The sequence below is a fragment of the Aquarana catesbeiana genome, linkage group LG03 (assembly GCF_042186555.1).
Source record: "Aquarana catesbeiana isolate 2022-GZ linkage group LG03, ASM4218655v1, whole genome shotgun sequence".
Classification (NCBI taxonomy): domain Eukaryota; kingdom Metazoa; phylum Chordata; class Amphibia; order Anura; family Ranidae; genus Aquarana; species Aquarana catesbeiana.
Genome location: NC_133326.1, coordinates 718931273 through 718946717, shown reverse-complemented (window position 1 = coordinate 718946717; position 15445 = coordinate 718931273). Strand labels below are relative to the sequence as shown.

Genomic DNA, 15445 nt, shown 5'->3' with positions numbered 1-15445 from the left:
TCTTGTTCGTTTCATTTCAAATCCATTGTGGTGGTGTATAGAGCCAAAAAGATTAGAATTGTGTCGATGTCCAATATTTATGGAAGTGTGTGTGTGTGTGTGTGTGTGTGTGTGTGTGTGTGTATAGTGACAGCAGGCAGGTAAAATCACCTGGTTGCATCCAGGATGGAAAATATGTATGCCCTAGGTTCAGGCTTTATGCTGACTTATACCACTAGGGGGAGTGCTTGGAGTCCTACAGGAGAAGAGTTAATGAGCCCAGCTGAAGTAAGTGGGCTCATTAAGACCTATACAAAAAACCCCAGAATGCTTAGGGAGATGCTCCATTCTGGAACCAGTTCTGTGAGTGTAGACTGGGGAGTGTGGGATCAGTCCTGTGCAGTGAGTTAACGCCTGTGTGGCAAACCTCTAAAAGAGAGATAGGGACTGGGGCAGCACAAGGCTGCACCCAGTTGTTAGATAGGGAATCTACGTGTGTAGTAAGCGGTCAAACTGACCTGGATTTCTTTTCATGTTTCTTTTTGTTTTGCTGTTATATTTTTCACTGCATATAGCATAAATAAACCGCACCTTAGTTTGTTTTTTTTCACCTGCAACGCTGTCTGCTGTGTTTGATTTTGTGTGGTGAACCCATCCAGGGGGTCACACACACCTACTGCCGAGCTAACCCCCTCACGATAGATAGATAGATAGAACGGGTAAAATAAGTATTGAACACGTCATCATTTTTGTAGGTAAATATATTGGTAAAGGTGCTATTGACATGAAATGTTCACCGCATGCCGGTAACAACCCATACAATCCATACATACAAAGACACCAAAACAAATGAGTTCAGAAATTAAGTTATGTGTAATAAAATGGAAAAAGTATTGAACACATGAAGAAAGGGAGGTGCAAAAAGGCATTGAAAGTCAAGATACCAGATAAAATCTATCAGTCATTAGAAAGCAATCCTGCCCCTTGTCAGTGTAAATTAATATCAGGTGGTTTAGTCTTAACTGATGGCCTAATAAAAAGGTGTCTCATTACCAAGGTGTCACACAAGAAACATCTCATGATGGGTAAAAGCAAAGAGCTCTTTTAAGACCTTTGCAACCTTAATGTTGCAAAACATACGGATGGCATTGGGTGCAGAAGGATTTCTAAATGTTCCAGTGAGCACTGTTGGGGCCATAATCCGAAAGTGGAAAGAACATAATTAAACCATCAACCGGCCACGACCAGGTGCTCCTCGCAAGAGGAGTGAACAGAATTATCAGAAGAGTTGCCCAAGAGCCAAAGACCACTTATGGAGAGCTTCAGAAAGACCTGGAATTAGCAGGTACAATTGTTTTAAAAAAAAAACAATAAGTAATGCACTCAACCTCCATGGCCTGTATGCACGCTCACCATGCAAGACTCCATTGCTGAACCTTACCAGAACCTAACCTCCTATTACTATTATGGCAAGCTACAGACAGGAATGGACAGACAATAAACATGTGGGATATGCTTTTCATTGGATATTTTTCACAGGTATGGCATAGTCGGCTGTATATCTCAGCATGTCCAAGCTTTTTCACATATGTAGCCACGCTTGTCCTCACAGTTCCGGTCATTCATTGATTGTACTTTTCCCACAATCTCTGCACAATGTTCATTGCCTTTGTGATTATTGGGTTCTCCCGCATACCAGGGACTGTAAAAACAAGAACAATACCCCTTAAGAACGTGTTTTTTTTTAATTGCTACTAAAATTAACAAACCTTCCTCCAAATCACTCAATCACTTGATTTAAAAAAAAATTATTCAGATCCAGATATGATTCAGAACCAATGTTTATTCAAAATCGAAAAAAGTCTTGCTAGACTTCCACTTTAACCACCTAATACCCGCCATCATTGTACTGCGGGCGAGGGGCCGCTGTAGGCAAAGCAACGTACTGGTTAGGGATGACCCTGATGTTTGACTTGAACATCGGGTGTTTGCCTGTTCGCCGAACAGTGAACATTATGCAGTGTTTGTGGCAAATTTGAAAGCTGTGGAAAACACCGTTAAAAGTCTATGGGACACTAAAATGAAAAAAAAACAAAAGTGCTCATTTTAAAGGCTTATATGCAAGTTATTGTCATAAAAAGTGTTTGGGGACCTGGGTCCTGCTCCAGGGGACATAAAAAAAAAAAAAGTTTTAAAAACGGCCGTTTATTCAGGAGCAGTGATTTTATAATGCTTGAAGTGAAACAATAAAAATGAAATATTCCTTTAAATATCGTGTTTGGGGGGTGTCTATAGTATGCCTGTAAAGTGGCACATTTTTCCCATGTTTAGAACAATACCACAGCAAAGTGACATTTCTAAAGGAAAAAAGTAATTTAAAACTGATCGCGGCTGTAATGTATTGTCAGGTCTCTGCAATATAGATAAAAATCATTAAAAAAAAAAAACAGCATAGGTTCCCCCTCAGTCCATGACCAGCCCCTTCAGGTCTGGTATGGATATTAAGGGGAACCCTGCTGCAAATGAAAAAAAAATGGCGTAGGGGTCCCCCCAAAATCCATACCAGGCCCTTCAGGTCTGGTATGGATTTTAAGGGGTACCCTGTGCCAAAATTAAAAAAAAAAATGACATAGGGCCACCCCCCCAAAAACCATACCAGACCCTTTTCCCAGCATGCAACCTGGCAGGCTTATCCGAGCATGCAACCAAAAAAAGTGTCAAAATGGTAAAAATAACAGTAGAAAATTTGGGACAAGTCCTTTTATTAAAAAAAAAAAACTGTCCCGCGATGTCCATTCATCTTCGATCACAGTCCGATGACCCGAGAAAAAAAAAATGGAAAAAACTCCACTTCCATGGGAGGCTCCCGCTGACTGAATCCTCTTTGCGATAACAGCTGTGCTGAGGGCGGGGCCACCCAGTGACGTAAACGTGTGACTCTGCCCCCTCTGATGCCACGTGAAGTCAGAGAAAGGCGGGGTCATCCGTTTACATGACTGTGTGGCCCTGCCCTTTGCGCCACTTTACAGGCGTACTATAGATACCCCCCAGGTACGAAATTTAAAGGAATATTTCAATATTATTGTTTCACTTTGAGCATTATTAAAATCACTGCTCCTGAAAAAAACGGCTGTTTTTTTAAAACTTTTTTTGTTGCATTGATACATGTCCCCTGGGGCAGTCCCAAAACTTTTTTTGACAATACCATGCATATAAGCCTTTAAAATTAGCACTTTTGGTTTTTCATGTTCCTGTCCCATAGACTTTAACGGTGTTCGTTTGTTCGTAATAATTATTTGCCTGTTCACATGTTCTGGTGCGAACCGAACCGGGGGTATTCAGCTTATCCCTACTACTGGTCTGTCACTGTCTACTTCTAGGCTTACAGAGCGCGCATGTGCACCCTCCACCCGGCATCCACTGTGATTGTACACAGCGGAAGCCTGTCAGCAAGTCCCAACCAGGACCTGCTTATCAACTGTGTCCAGTCACAGCCCAGAGCTCTGTGTTGACAATCAACACAGAGCTCTGTACGGAGAGAACAATCTCTCTCTTTTTTTTTTTTTTTCATCCCTACAAAGAAAGAAGTGTGTATAAGGAGAAGTAGCCTGCTGACAGAGGAGGAATTGACAGTGGCTGATGATGGGGCCTCTGGTAGTCAGAGGACAGTTTAGTACTTCATGTTCCCCACTTAGTTGTAGGGTTTCCATGTTGGAACTTACTGCATTACAGAGCACCAATAGGGATCAAGCCTGAAAGTCACAATGTGCAAGGTTTTGGAATTTAAAGTATGGGAGCTTTACTCTGTGTCTTTGGGCAGAATACAACCTGGTTCAGTGAGTTGAGACAAGTACAAGATGGTGGAACAAGTCTGTGATATGCGCAACTTTCTCAAAATGACTCCATAGTCATATGTTGGGGCAAGTAGGAACAAGCTGCACCACCGGCTAAAGAGGAGATGCTACTTTCTGCAAGTGTGTGGGGCCCAGAAATACAGTATGCCCTGAGGCATGCAGGCAGCATCAGCCCCCACTGGTCATTGGTTAATGTCATGGCTGGTAACTCTCTCGAGGTTCTCCTAGAGGGTGACTTCCCAACATGTTTGGGGCCTGGCATGTGCTTACTAATAAAGGCCTGGTGTTGGAACATAAGCTGTCCTTTCTGGAAGTAGGTGGAAGCTGCCCAGGAATGAGAGCCAGGAATGGAAACTCTGATGGAGGAATGAGCTGGATTCCAGGAGGGGCCTGGTGGCTTTCTTGGAACAAAGCATGGAGAAATCTTTAATCCAGCAGAAGGTGTTATTTACGATGTTGATGGTGTCAGAGTTTAAGCTTATGTAGTGTTTCTATCACACCTGGAAGACCTCACCTGAATGAAAGGCTGCTCCCATCTGCCCACAGCCAATGATTGATGTTTCCACTGTCCCTCCTCAGTCCTATCCAGTAAGTCCCACTTTCTATGGTTGGCAGCAGAGAATCCTGGATCAATAAATAAACGGTCATCAGAAATATATAGGACACATACACCAGAATGAAGTAGAGGGATAACTATAACATATAATTAGGGATGAGCATGAAAAATCAAAAGTGCTCATTTTAAAGGCTTATATGCAAGTTATTGCCATAAAAAGTGTTTGGGGACCCGGGACCTGCCCCAATGCAAAAAAAATCAGGAGCAGTGATTTTATTCATGCTTAAATTGAAACAATAAAAATGAAATATTCCTTTAAATATCGTGCCTGGGGGGTGTCCTTAGTCTGCCTGTAAATGAACGCATCTTTCCCGTGTTTATAACAGTAGCACAGCAAAATGACATTTTTAAAGGAAAAAAAGTAATTTAAAACTGCGCACGGCTGTAATGTATTGTCGGATCCAGGCAATATAGATAAAAATCATTGAAAAAAACGGCATGGGTTCCCCATCCCCAGTCCATTACATGGGGGTCCCCCCAAAATCCATACCAGGCCCTTCAGATCTGGTATGGATATTAAGGGGAAACCTGCACCAAAATTCAAAAAAATATAGCGTAGGGGTCCCCCCCAAAATCCATACCAGACCCTTATCTGAGCACGCAACCTGGCAAGTTGATGGGGACAATGGCCTCTTCCCCACAACCCTTGCCCGGTGGTTGTGGGGGTCTGTGAGCTTATCAGAATCTGGAAGACACCTTTAACAAGGAGACCCCCAGATCCTGCCCCCCTATGTGAATGGGTATCGGGTACACTGTACCCGATACCCATTCACCAAAAAAAGTGTAAAAATGGTAAAAATTAAAGTAAAAATATGGGTCCTTTATTAGAAAAAAAACTGTCCCGCAATGTCCATTCATCTTCGATCACAGCGTCCGACGACCCGAGAAAAAAAATTTAAAAAACGCAACAACTCCGCCTCCATGGGAGGCTTACGCTGACTGAAGCCTCGATGATAGCTGTTATATAGCTGAGGGCAGGCCATGTAAATGGATGACCCCGCCTTCCTCTGAAATCAGGTGGCGTTTGAGGGGGCAGGGTCACACGTTTACGCCACCGGGTGGCCCCACCCTTAGCATATATAACAGCTGTTATCACAAAGAGGCTTCAGTCAGCGGGAGCCTCCCACGGAGGCTGAGTTTTTTCTGTTTTTTTTCTCGGGTCGTCGGACTGTGATCGAAGATGAATGGACATTGCGGGATTGCATATCCATCGCATATCCTGCCTCCCCTCTATGTGAATGGGTATCGGGTACATTGTACCCCTACACATTCACCAAAAAAAGTGTCAAAATTGTAAAAATGACAGTAAATAATTTGGGACAAAGCCTTTATTAAAAAAAAAAAAAGTGTCCCGCGATGTCTATTCATGTTTGATTACATCGTCCGATGGACCGAGGAAAATAAACAAAAAACAATGCAACAAGGCGGAATTTTTCCTTTTTTTTTTGCTCGGCCCGTCGGACGATGTGATCAAAGATGAATGGACATCGCGGGACACTTTTTTTTTAAATAAAGAACTTGTCCCAAATTGTCTACTGTCATTTTTACTATTTTGACACTTTTTTTGGTGAATGGGTAGGGGTACAATGTACCCGATACCCATTCACATAGGGGGGGCGGGATCTGGGGGTCCCCTTGTTAAAGGGGGCTTCCAGATTCCTATAACCCCACCGCCCGCAGACCCCCACAACCACCAGGCAAGGGTTGTGGGGAAGAGGCCCTTGTCCTCATCAACAGGGTGACAAGGTGTTTTGGGGGGACCCCAAAACACCCTTCCCATGTTGGGGGCATGTGGCCTGGTACGGTCCAGGAGGGGAGGGGCGCTCCCCTTATCCTGCGGCCTGCCAGGTTGCATGCTCGGATAAGGGTCTGGTATGGATTTTTGGGGAGGCCTACCTTATTTTTTTTTACATTTTGGCTCGGGGTTCCCCTTAAGAAGTCCATATTTCTCATTTACCACCTGATTATTTGATTACATGTTGGATGCATGCATTTGGATGTAATAATCTTTTTCGCTCATTGTATTTTTTGTCATAAACCTCAATAATGATGATTCCCATACCCTGTATTTCTCTGGATTTATGATATAATGATTTGTACCGCTATTTTGTATCTAATAAAAAGTTAAAAAAAAATCCATACCAGACCTGAAGGGCCTGGCATGGATTTTGGGGGGACCCAATGCCATTTTTTTTTTTAATTAGCGCAGGTTTCCCCTTAATATCCATACCTGACCCGAAGGGCCTGGTATGGATTTTGGGGGGACCCCTACGCAATTTTTTTTTAAATTTTGGTGCGGGGGTTCCCCTTAATATTCATACCAGACCCAAATGGCCTGGTAATGGACTGGGGGGGGACCCATCCTGTTTTTTTTAATGATGCAGTCACGATCAGTTTTAAATGACATTTTTTCCTTTTAGAAATGTAATTTTGCTGCTCTCATTCATAAAACTATGTACGGCTGCTATGTAAGCAGCCTTATATAGTGTGGGGCGTGGCCAATCATGGCTCTCACAGCAGAGCGAGCTGTGATTGGCCAAAGCATGCACCTGACCTGCATGCTTTGGCCAATCAGCAACTGTCAATGCACTGCGAGATAGGTCTCGCCGTTCGTTATGGCGCATCCTGCGGGCGCTCAAATTTCCTGCGAACGCCCCATAATGTTCGGTATTCGGCGAACGGGAGAATACTTGATGTTTGAGTCGAACTTACGTTCGAACATCGGGCTCATTCCTACATATAATACTTCTTTTTCTCCTGTTGTGCCCTCCTACTCTTTTGGATAAAGAGTCATTTTAAGCAGAACACTCATATTGCACCTTTTTTATTTATTTACATGTTTCAGTATGTAACTGTAATGATTCTTGCCATACAAAAAGAAAAAAAAACAGGCAGCTGAACTCCAATGACATCAATTAATTAATTAATGTGTGTCACCCAACAGGGCTTACTCATAGAGTAACTCATGATTGAGCTTTAAATCTGATCCCCTGCTTCACCAAATCCCCAGTAGATAAAAATATAAAAACAAAATGCCCCAAACATTTTTCCTGATTCCTAGGTCACATGATAAGCCGAGTCTCAAGTCTTCTTTCTTTTGGAATTCAAAGTAGGAGGGTCCTTTGGGCATCTCCCTTGCAGCCTGATGACGTGGTCACTTGCCACTGGCTGCCAATCAATGGGTCCCGAAGACTCCAGCAATGAGGTGATTTCACCACAGTGAAGACAAGAAGACAGGTTGGCAGTGGGTACCAGAAGAGGCGCCACAAAGGGTCATGTGACAGCAGACTCAGGTGATCAAAAAGGGCTTTACATTTTTATTTTTTTAACGTTTGTGAGTTGGCGCTTTAAAGGGGAGGGGCACATTTCTTGGGGTATTTCGCTTATAAATGAACATTGATTTTTGTTCCCTACAACTTTGTTAGTGATGTTAGTGATGGCAGGGTGGAAATATGATTACATTGGCGGCAAGTGCCAGTCAGCCGAAATCCAGGCAGACAGTTAAATATACAAATAAAATACATACATGGCCTAAAGGATTTGTATATCTGTCCATCCATTCCTAAGATTTATATATCTATGCCACATAGCAAAGCCAACCCTGACCTGACTTTTCTCTACTGCAATTAACAACAATCAAACAGCTTGGTCACTGCCCCATCCCCAGCCTGTGAGTGGACAGTGAAAGAGCAGCAGAAGAGTAATGAGGACTTCTCTGCCAGCAAATTTGTTGTCAGAACCTCAACATTGCAGCACACTTTACTCCAACCCCTGCACAAGTTCAATGCACATACTTACATGGATATATATATATATACTGTATAGACACTATATTACCAAAAGTATTGGGAAACCTGCCTTTACACACACACATGAACTTTAATAACACCCCAGTCTTAGTCCGTAGGGTTTAATATTGAGTTGGCCCACCCTTTGCAGCTATAACAGCTTCAACTCTTCTGGGAAGGCCGTCCACAAGGTTTAGGAGTGTGTCTATGGGAATGTTTGACCATTCTTCCAGAAGAGCATTTTGTGAGGTCAGGCACTGATGTTGGATGAGAAGGCCTGACTCGCAGTCTCCACTCTAATTCATCCCAAAGGTGTTCTATCGGGTTGAGGTCAGGGCTCTGTGCAGGCCAGTCAAGTTCCTCCACCCCAAACTCATCCATCCATGTCTTTATTGACCTTGCTTTGTGCACTGGTCAAAATAATTTGGTGGAGGGGGGATTATGGTGTGGGGGGGATTATAGTGTGGGGTTGTTTTTCAGGGCTTGGCCCCTTAGTTCCAGTGAAGGGAACTAAGTCAGCATACCAAGACATTTTGGACAATTTCCTACTCCCAACTTTGTGGGAACAGTTTGGGGATGGCCCTTTCCTGTTCCAACATGACTGCACACCAGTGCACAAAGCAAGGTCCATAAAGACATGGATGAGTGAGTTTGGGGTGGATGAACTTAACTAGCCTGCACAGGGTCCTGACTCGGGATGGCCCCGATGTTCGAATCAAACTTAAGTTCAACTGGAACATCGGGTGTTTGTTTGTTGACGAACCAAACATATGGGGCGTTTGTGGCAAATTCGAGTACCGTGGAACACCCCATAATACACTGCAAGATCGCAGTGCATTGACGACTGCTAATTGACCAAAGCATGCACCTGACTTGCACTCTGTAAGAGCCATGATTGGCCAAAGGCAGGGTGCCTTTGGCCAATCATGGCTCAGGGGGCTAAGTCCACGCCCCACACTATATAAGGCTCCCTACACGCCGGCCGTATTTAGTGTGATAACGTGGAGATTGAGAGAACTTGACATAGATTAGGCAGGTTAGTGAGTGGTGTGCAGGCAGTTTAGTATATACACAGTATCTCACAAAAGTGAGTACACTCTTTACATTTTTGTAAATATTTTATTCTATCTTTTCATGTGACAAGTCAACACTGAAGAAATGACACTTTGCTACAATGTAAAGTAGTGAGTGTACAGCTTGTATAACAGTGTAAATTTGCTGTCCCCTCAAAATAACTCAACACACAGCCATTAATGTCTAAACTGCTGGCAACAAAAGTGAGTACACCCCTAAGTGAAAATGTCCAAATTGGGCCCAAAGTGTCAATATTTTGTGTGGTCACATTATTTTCCAGCACTGCCTTAACCCTCCACCAGAGCTTCACAGGTTGTCACTGGAGTCCTCTTCCTCTCCTTCATGATGACTTTACGGAGCTGGTGGATGTTAGAGACCTTGCGCTCATCCACTTTCCGTTTGAGGATGCCCCACAGATGCTCAATAGGGTTTAGGTCTGGAGACTAGGGATGAGCCGAAAACCCCCCTGTTTGGTTCGCACCATAACTTGCAAACAGGCAAAAAATTTGTTCAAACACGTGAACACCGATAAAGTCTATGGGACATGAACATGAATAATCAAAAGTGCTAATTTTAAAGGCTTATATGCAAGTTATTGTCATAAAAAGTGTTTGGGGACCTGTGTCCTGCCCCAGGGGACATGGATCAATGCAAAAAAAAAAGTTTAAAAAAACGGCCGTTTTTTTGGGAGCAGTGATTTTAATAATGCTCAAAGGGAAACAATAAAAGTGTAATATTCCTTAAAATTTTGTACCTACGGGGTGTCTATAGTATGCCTGTAGAGGGGCGCATGTTTCCCGTGTTTAGAACAGTCTGACAGCAAAATGACATTTCAAAGGAAAAAAAGTCATTTAAAACTATTCGCGGCTATTAATGAATTGCCGGGCCAACAATACACATAAAAGTTCATTGATAAAAACGGCATGGGAATTACCCACAGGGGAACCCCGAACCAAAATAAAAAAAAAAAAAAATGACGTGGGGTCCCTCTCAAAATCTATACCAGACCTGAAAGTATGGATTTTAAGGGGAACCCTGCACCAAATTTTTTTTAAAAAATGGCGTGGGGTCCCCCTAAAAATCCATACCAGACCCTTATCCGAGCATGCAACCTGGCAGGCCGCAGGAAAAGAGGGGGGGATGAGAGAGCACCCCCCTGAACCGTACCAGGCCACATGCCCTCAACATTGGGAGGGTGCTTTGGGGTAGCCCCCCAAAACACCTTGTCCCCATGTTGATGGGGACAAGGGCCTCATCCCCACAACCCTTGCCCGGTGGTTGTGGGGGTCTGCGGGCGGGGGGCTTATCGGAATCTAGAATCCCCCTTTAACAAGGGGACCCCCAGATCCCGGCCCTCCCCACTGTGTGAAATGGTAAGGGGGTACAAATGTACCCCTACCATTTCACATAAAAACTGTCAAAAATGTTAAAAATGACAAGAGACAGTTTTTGACAATTCCTTTATTTAAATGCTTCTTCTATCTTCTAATCTTCTAATCTTCTAATCTAATCTTCTATCTTCTTATTCTTCTTCTGGTTCTTCCTCCATCTTATTCTTCTTCTTGCTCTTCCTCCATCTTATTCTTCTTCTGGTTCTTCCTCCAGTGTTCTTGTCCGGCATCTCCTCCCCTTTTTCTCCTCGGGGCGCTCCTCATCCACCATGATGGGAGGCTCCCGCTGTGTGACGCTTCTCCTCTTCTGACGGTTCTTAAAAAACAGAGGGCGGGGCCACCCGGTGATCCCGCCCCTCTCTGATGCACGGGGACTTCCCTGTGGCATTCCCCGTGATGTCAGAGGGGGGCAGGGTCACCCGTTACATAACGGGTGACCCCGCCCCCTCTGACATCACGGGGAATGCCACAGGGAAGTCCCCGTCAAATGCCTGTGTGTCAGAGGGGGGTGGGGACACCGGGTGGCCCCGCCCTCCCTTATTTCAGAACCATCAGAAGAGGAGAAGCGTCACACAGCGGGAGCCTCCCACCATGCCATCATGGATGCGGAGCGGGCCGAGGAGAAGAAGGGAAGAAGACGCCATGGAAAAGATGCCGGACAAGAACACCGGAGGAAGAACTAGAAGAACCAGAAGAAATAGAAGAAGAAGAAGATGGAGGAAGAAACCAAAGGAAGATAGAAGATAGAAGAAAGAAGAAGCATTTAAATAAAGGAATTGTCAAAAACTGTCTCTTGTCATTTTAACATTTTTGACAGTTTTTGTGTGAAATGGTAGGGGTACTTTTGTACCCCCTTACCATTTCACACAGGGGGGAGGGCCGGGATCTGGGGGTCCCCTCATTAAAGGGGGCTTCTAGATTCCGATAAGCCCCCCCGCCCACAGACCCCCACAACCACCGGGCAAGGGTTGTGGGGATGAGGCCCTTGTCCCCATCAACATGGGGACAAGGTGTTTTGGGGGGCTACCCCAAAGCAACCTCCCAATGTTGAGGGCATGTGGCCTGGTACAGTGCAGGAGGCCTCTTTTCCACTGGCGAGCCTGCCAGGTTGCGTGCTCGGATAAGGGTCTGGTATGGATTTTTGGGGGGACCCCACGCCATTTTTTTTTACATTTAGGGGGACCTCCCACGTCATTAAATTTTGGTTCGGGGTTCCCCTGTGGGGAATTCCCATGCCGTTTTTGTCAATGAACTTTTATGTGTATTGTCGGACCGGCAATTCATTAATAGCCGCGAGTAGTTTTAAATGACTTTTTTTCCTTTGAAATTTAATTTTGCTGTCAGACTGTTCTAAACACGGGAAACATGCACCCCTTTACAAGCATATTATAGACACCCCTCAGGTACGAAATTTAAAGGAATATTACACTTTTATTGTTTCACTTTAAGCATTATTAAAATCACTGCTCCCGAAAAGAGCATTGATACATGTCCCCTGGGGCAGGACCCGGGTCCCCAAACACTTTTTATGACAATACCATGCATAAAAACCTTTAAAATTAGCACTTTTGATTTCTCCTATAGACTTTTAAAGGGTGTTCCGCGGCATTCGAATTTGCCGCAAACACCCCAAATTGTTCGCTGTTCGCTATTTGGGCCCAATTTGGACATTTTCACTTAGGGGTGTACTCACTTTTGTTGCCAGCGGTTTATACAATAATGGCTGTGTGTTGAGTTATTTTGAGGGGACGGCAAATTTACACTGTTGTACAAGCTGTACACTCACTAATTTAGCAAAGTGCATTCAGTGTAGACTATATGTATATATATATATATATATATATATATATATATATATATATATATATACAGTGCAGTCAGTGTAGAATATATATACAGTACAGTGCATTCAGTGTACACTATAAATACAGTGCAGGTAGTCTAGAATATATATATATATATATATATATATATATATATATATATATATATATATATATATATATATATGTACACAGCGCAGTCAGTGTAGAATATAGTTACAGTGCAGGCAGTGTAATATATATATATATATATATATATATATATATATATATATATATATATATACCGTATTTATAGGCGTAAACACGCTCTTTTTTCCCCTTAAAATCAGGGGAAAATCGTGGGTGCGTGTTAAACGCCGATCCCCGCTGATCCCCCCCGCTGATTGTGAGCGGAGCGAGTGCCGTCCGCCGATATACATACATAGCCGAGTGTACTCGGCTAGGCTCGGCTAGTTCCGCTCACAGTCATGCCCAGTCCTGCCCTATGATGGACATAACACAGGGACTGGGCGTGACTGTGAGCGGAGCTAACCGAACCAGCCGAGTACACTCGGCTATGTATGTATATGGACGACGCTCGGCTCCACTCACAGTCACGCCCAGTCCCGCCATTGGACCTGTGTTATGTCCATCATAGGGTGGGACTGGGCGAGAGGAGCCAAGAAGAGCCGAGAGGAGCCGAGGACCGGCTCTGTGTATCTCGGCAGGGCGCCATTTTCAAACTGCAGTGACACTGACATGTCACTGCAGTTTAACTGCAGCCTGGGACAGGCTGCAAATGTCACTGACAAGGCTGCAGATGGACAATGACAAGGCTGCAGATGGACACTGATAAAGTTGCAAGGCTGCAAATGACACTGGCAAGGCTGCAAGGCTGCAAATTACACTGGCAAGGCTGCAAGGCTGCAAATGACACTGGCAAGGCTGCAAATGACACTGGCAAGGCTGCAAATGACACTGGACAAGCATGCAGATGGACGCTGTGCAAGGCTGCAGATGGACACTGATAAGGCTACATTGATGGGCATTAAACAGTTTTTTTCCTTAAACAGTTTTTTTCCTTAAAATTCCCTCCTAAACTTGGGATGCGTGTTATACGTTGGCGCGTGTTATACGCTGATAAATACGGTATATATATATATATATATATATATACACTATATACCCTGCACTATATATATATATATATAGAGTATAGAATACAGTGTATTGCAGTAGTTAAGGGGAACTCTATGACAGAATTAAGAAAAAAACAGCATGGAGTCCCCCCAAAATCCATACCAGGCCCTAATCTGAGCAAGCAGCCTGGCAGGCTAGGAAAGGGGGAGGGAACAAGCGAGTGCCCCCCCTTCCTGAACCATACCAGGCCGCTTGCCCTCAACATGGGGAGGCTGCTTTGGGGTTGTCTTCCCGACAACCCTGGCCATTGCTTGTCGGGGTCTGCGGGCGGGGGGCTTATCGGAATCTGTAAGCCCCTTTAACAAGGGGACCCCCAGATTCCACCCCCCCTATGTGAATGGGTATCGGGTACATTGTACCCCTACCAATTCACCAAAAAAAGTGGCAAAAAGTAAAAACCACAATACACAGTTTTTGACAATTCCTTTATTAAAAAAGAAAAAAAGTGTCCCGCGATGTCCCGGGGTCATTCGGTTACGTCAGCGGGTGCCATCACTCTTGTCTATATAACAGCTGTCAAAGCCAAAAGACGGCAGACGCGGTGAAGCCTCCCATGGAGACAGAGTCTTTTCTTTTTTTTTCTATTTTTCGGGTCCGTCGGGCGGTGTAATTGACAATGGATGGGTGGGACACTTTTTTTAATTTATTTTTTTTTAATAAAGGAATTGTCAAAACTGTCTGTTGTGGTTTTTACATTTTGACACTTTTTTTGGAGAATGGGTAAGGGTACAATGTACCCGATACCCATTCACATGGGGGGCTTGTTAAAGGGGGCTTTCATATTCCAATAAGCCCCCCACCCGCAGACCCCGACAACCAATGGCCAGGGTTGTCGGATGGAGGCTTTTGTCCCCATCAACATGAGGACAAGGTGCTTTGGGGGGACCAGGCATATAGCCTGGTATGGTTCAGGAGGGGGGGGGGGCGCTCGCCACCCCTACCCTGTCCTCCAGGCTGCATGCTCGGATTAGGGTCTGATATGGATTTTGGGGGGGAACCAAAGCCAATTTCTTTTTTAATCTTGGCATGAAGTTCCCCTTAAAATCCATACCATATCCATATTGCCAGGATCCGACAATACATTACAGCCGCAATCAAGTTTAAATGAAATTTTTTCCTTTAGAAAAGTCATTTTGCTGCGGCACTGTTCTACATATCGCACAGATGCTCCACTTTACAGGCAGACTAAGGGGACCCCCCCAGGCACGATATTTCATTTTTATTGTTTTACTTTAAGCATTATTAAAATCGCTGCTCCTGAAAAAACATTAGTTTTAAAAACTTTTTTTTGCATTGATACATGTCCCCTGGGGCAGTACCCGGGTCCCCTTACACTTTTTATGGCAATAATTTGCATATAACCCCTTAAAATGAGGACTTTTGATTTTTCATTTTCATGTCCCATAGACTTTAATAGGGTTTGTATGTTCGCTAGAACTTTTTGCCTGTTTGCATGTTCTGGTGCGAACCAAACTGGGGGTGTTTGGCCCATCCTAAGCCCTAACCTCAACCCAATAGAACACCTTTGGGATGAATTAGAGCAAAGACTGTGAGCCAGGCCTTCTTGTCCACATCAGTGCCTGACCTCACAAATGCGCTTCTGGAAGAACTGTCAAACATTCCCATAGACACACTCCTAATGCCACGTACACACGGCCGGACTTTTCGGCTTCAAAAGTCCGACAGCCTGTCCGACAGACTTTCGACGGACTTTTGGCGGACTTGCGGCGGACTTGCG

At 44.3% G+C, this 15445-nt stretch overlaps 1 protein-coding gene across 4 annotated transcripts in view; it reads right to left on the bottom strand.

The window, feature by feature from the left end:
* Positions 1–722: 722 nt before the first annotated feature.
* LOC141133712 (CD209 antigen-like protein C) overlaps positions 723–15445 on the bottom strand; it is a 123988-nt gene continuing 109265 nt past the window's right edge. For all 4 annotated transcript variants that reach the window (XM_073623228.1, XM_073623229.1, XM_073623232.1 and 1 more), the window contains 2 exons: positions 4348–4457; positions 723–1681 (listed from right to left, as the gene is read on the bottom strand). In XM_073623228.1, the coding sequence (XP_073479329.1) occupies positions 1543–1681; positions 4348–4457 (249 nt within the window). In that variant the 3' untranslated portion in view covers positions 723–1542. The remainder of the gene's footprint in view (positions 1682–4347; positions 4458–15445) is intronic.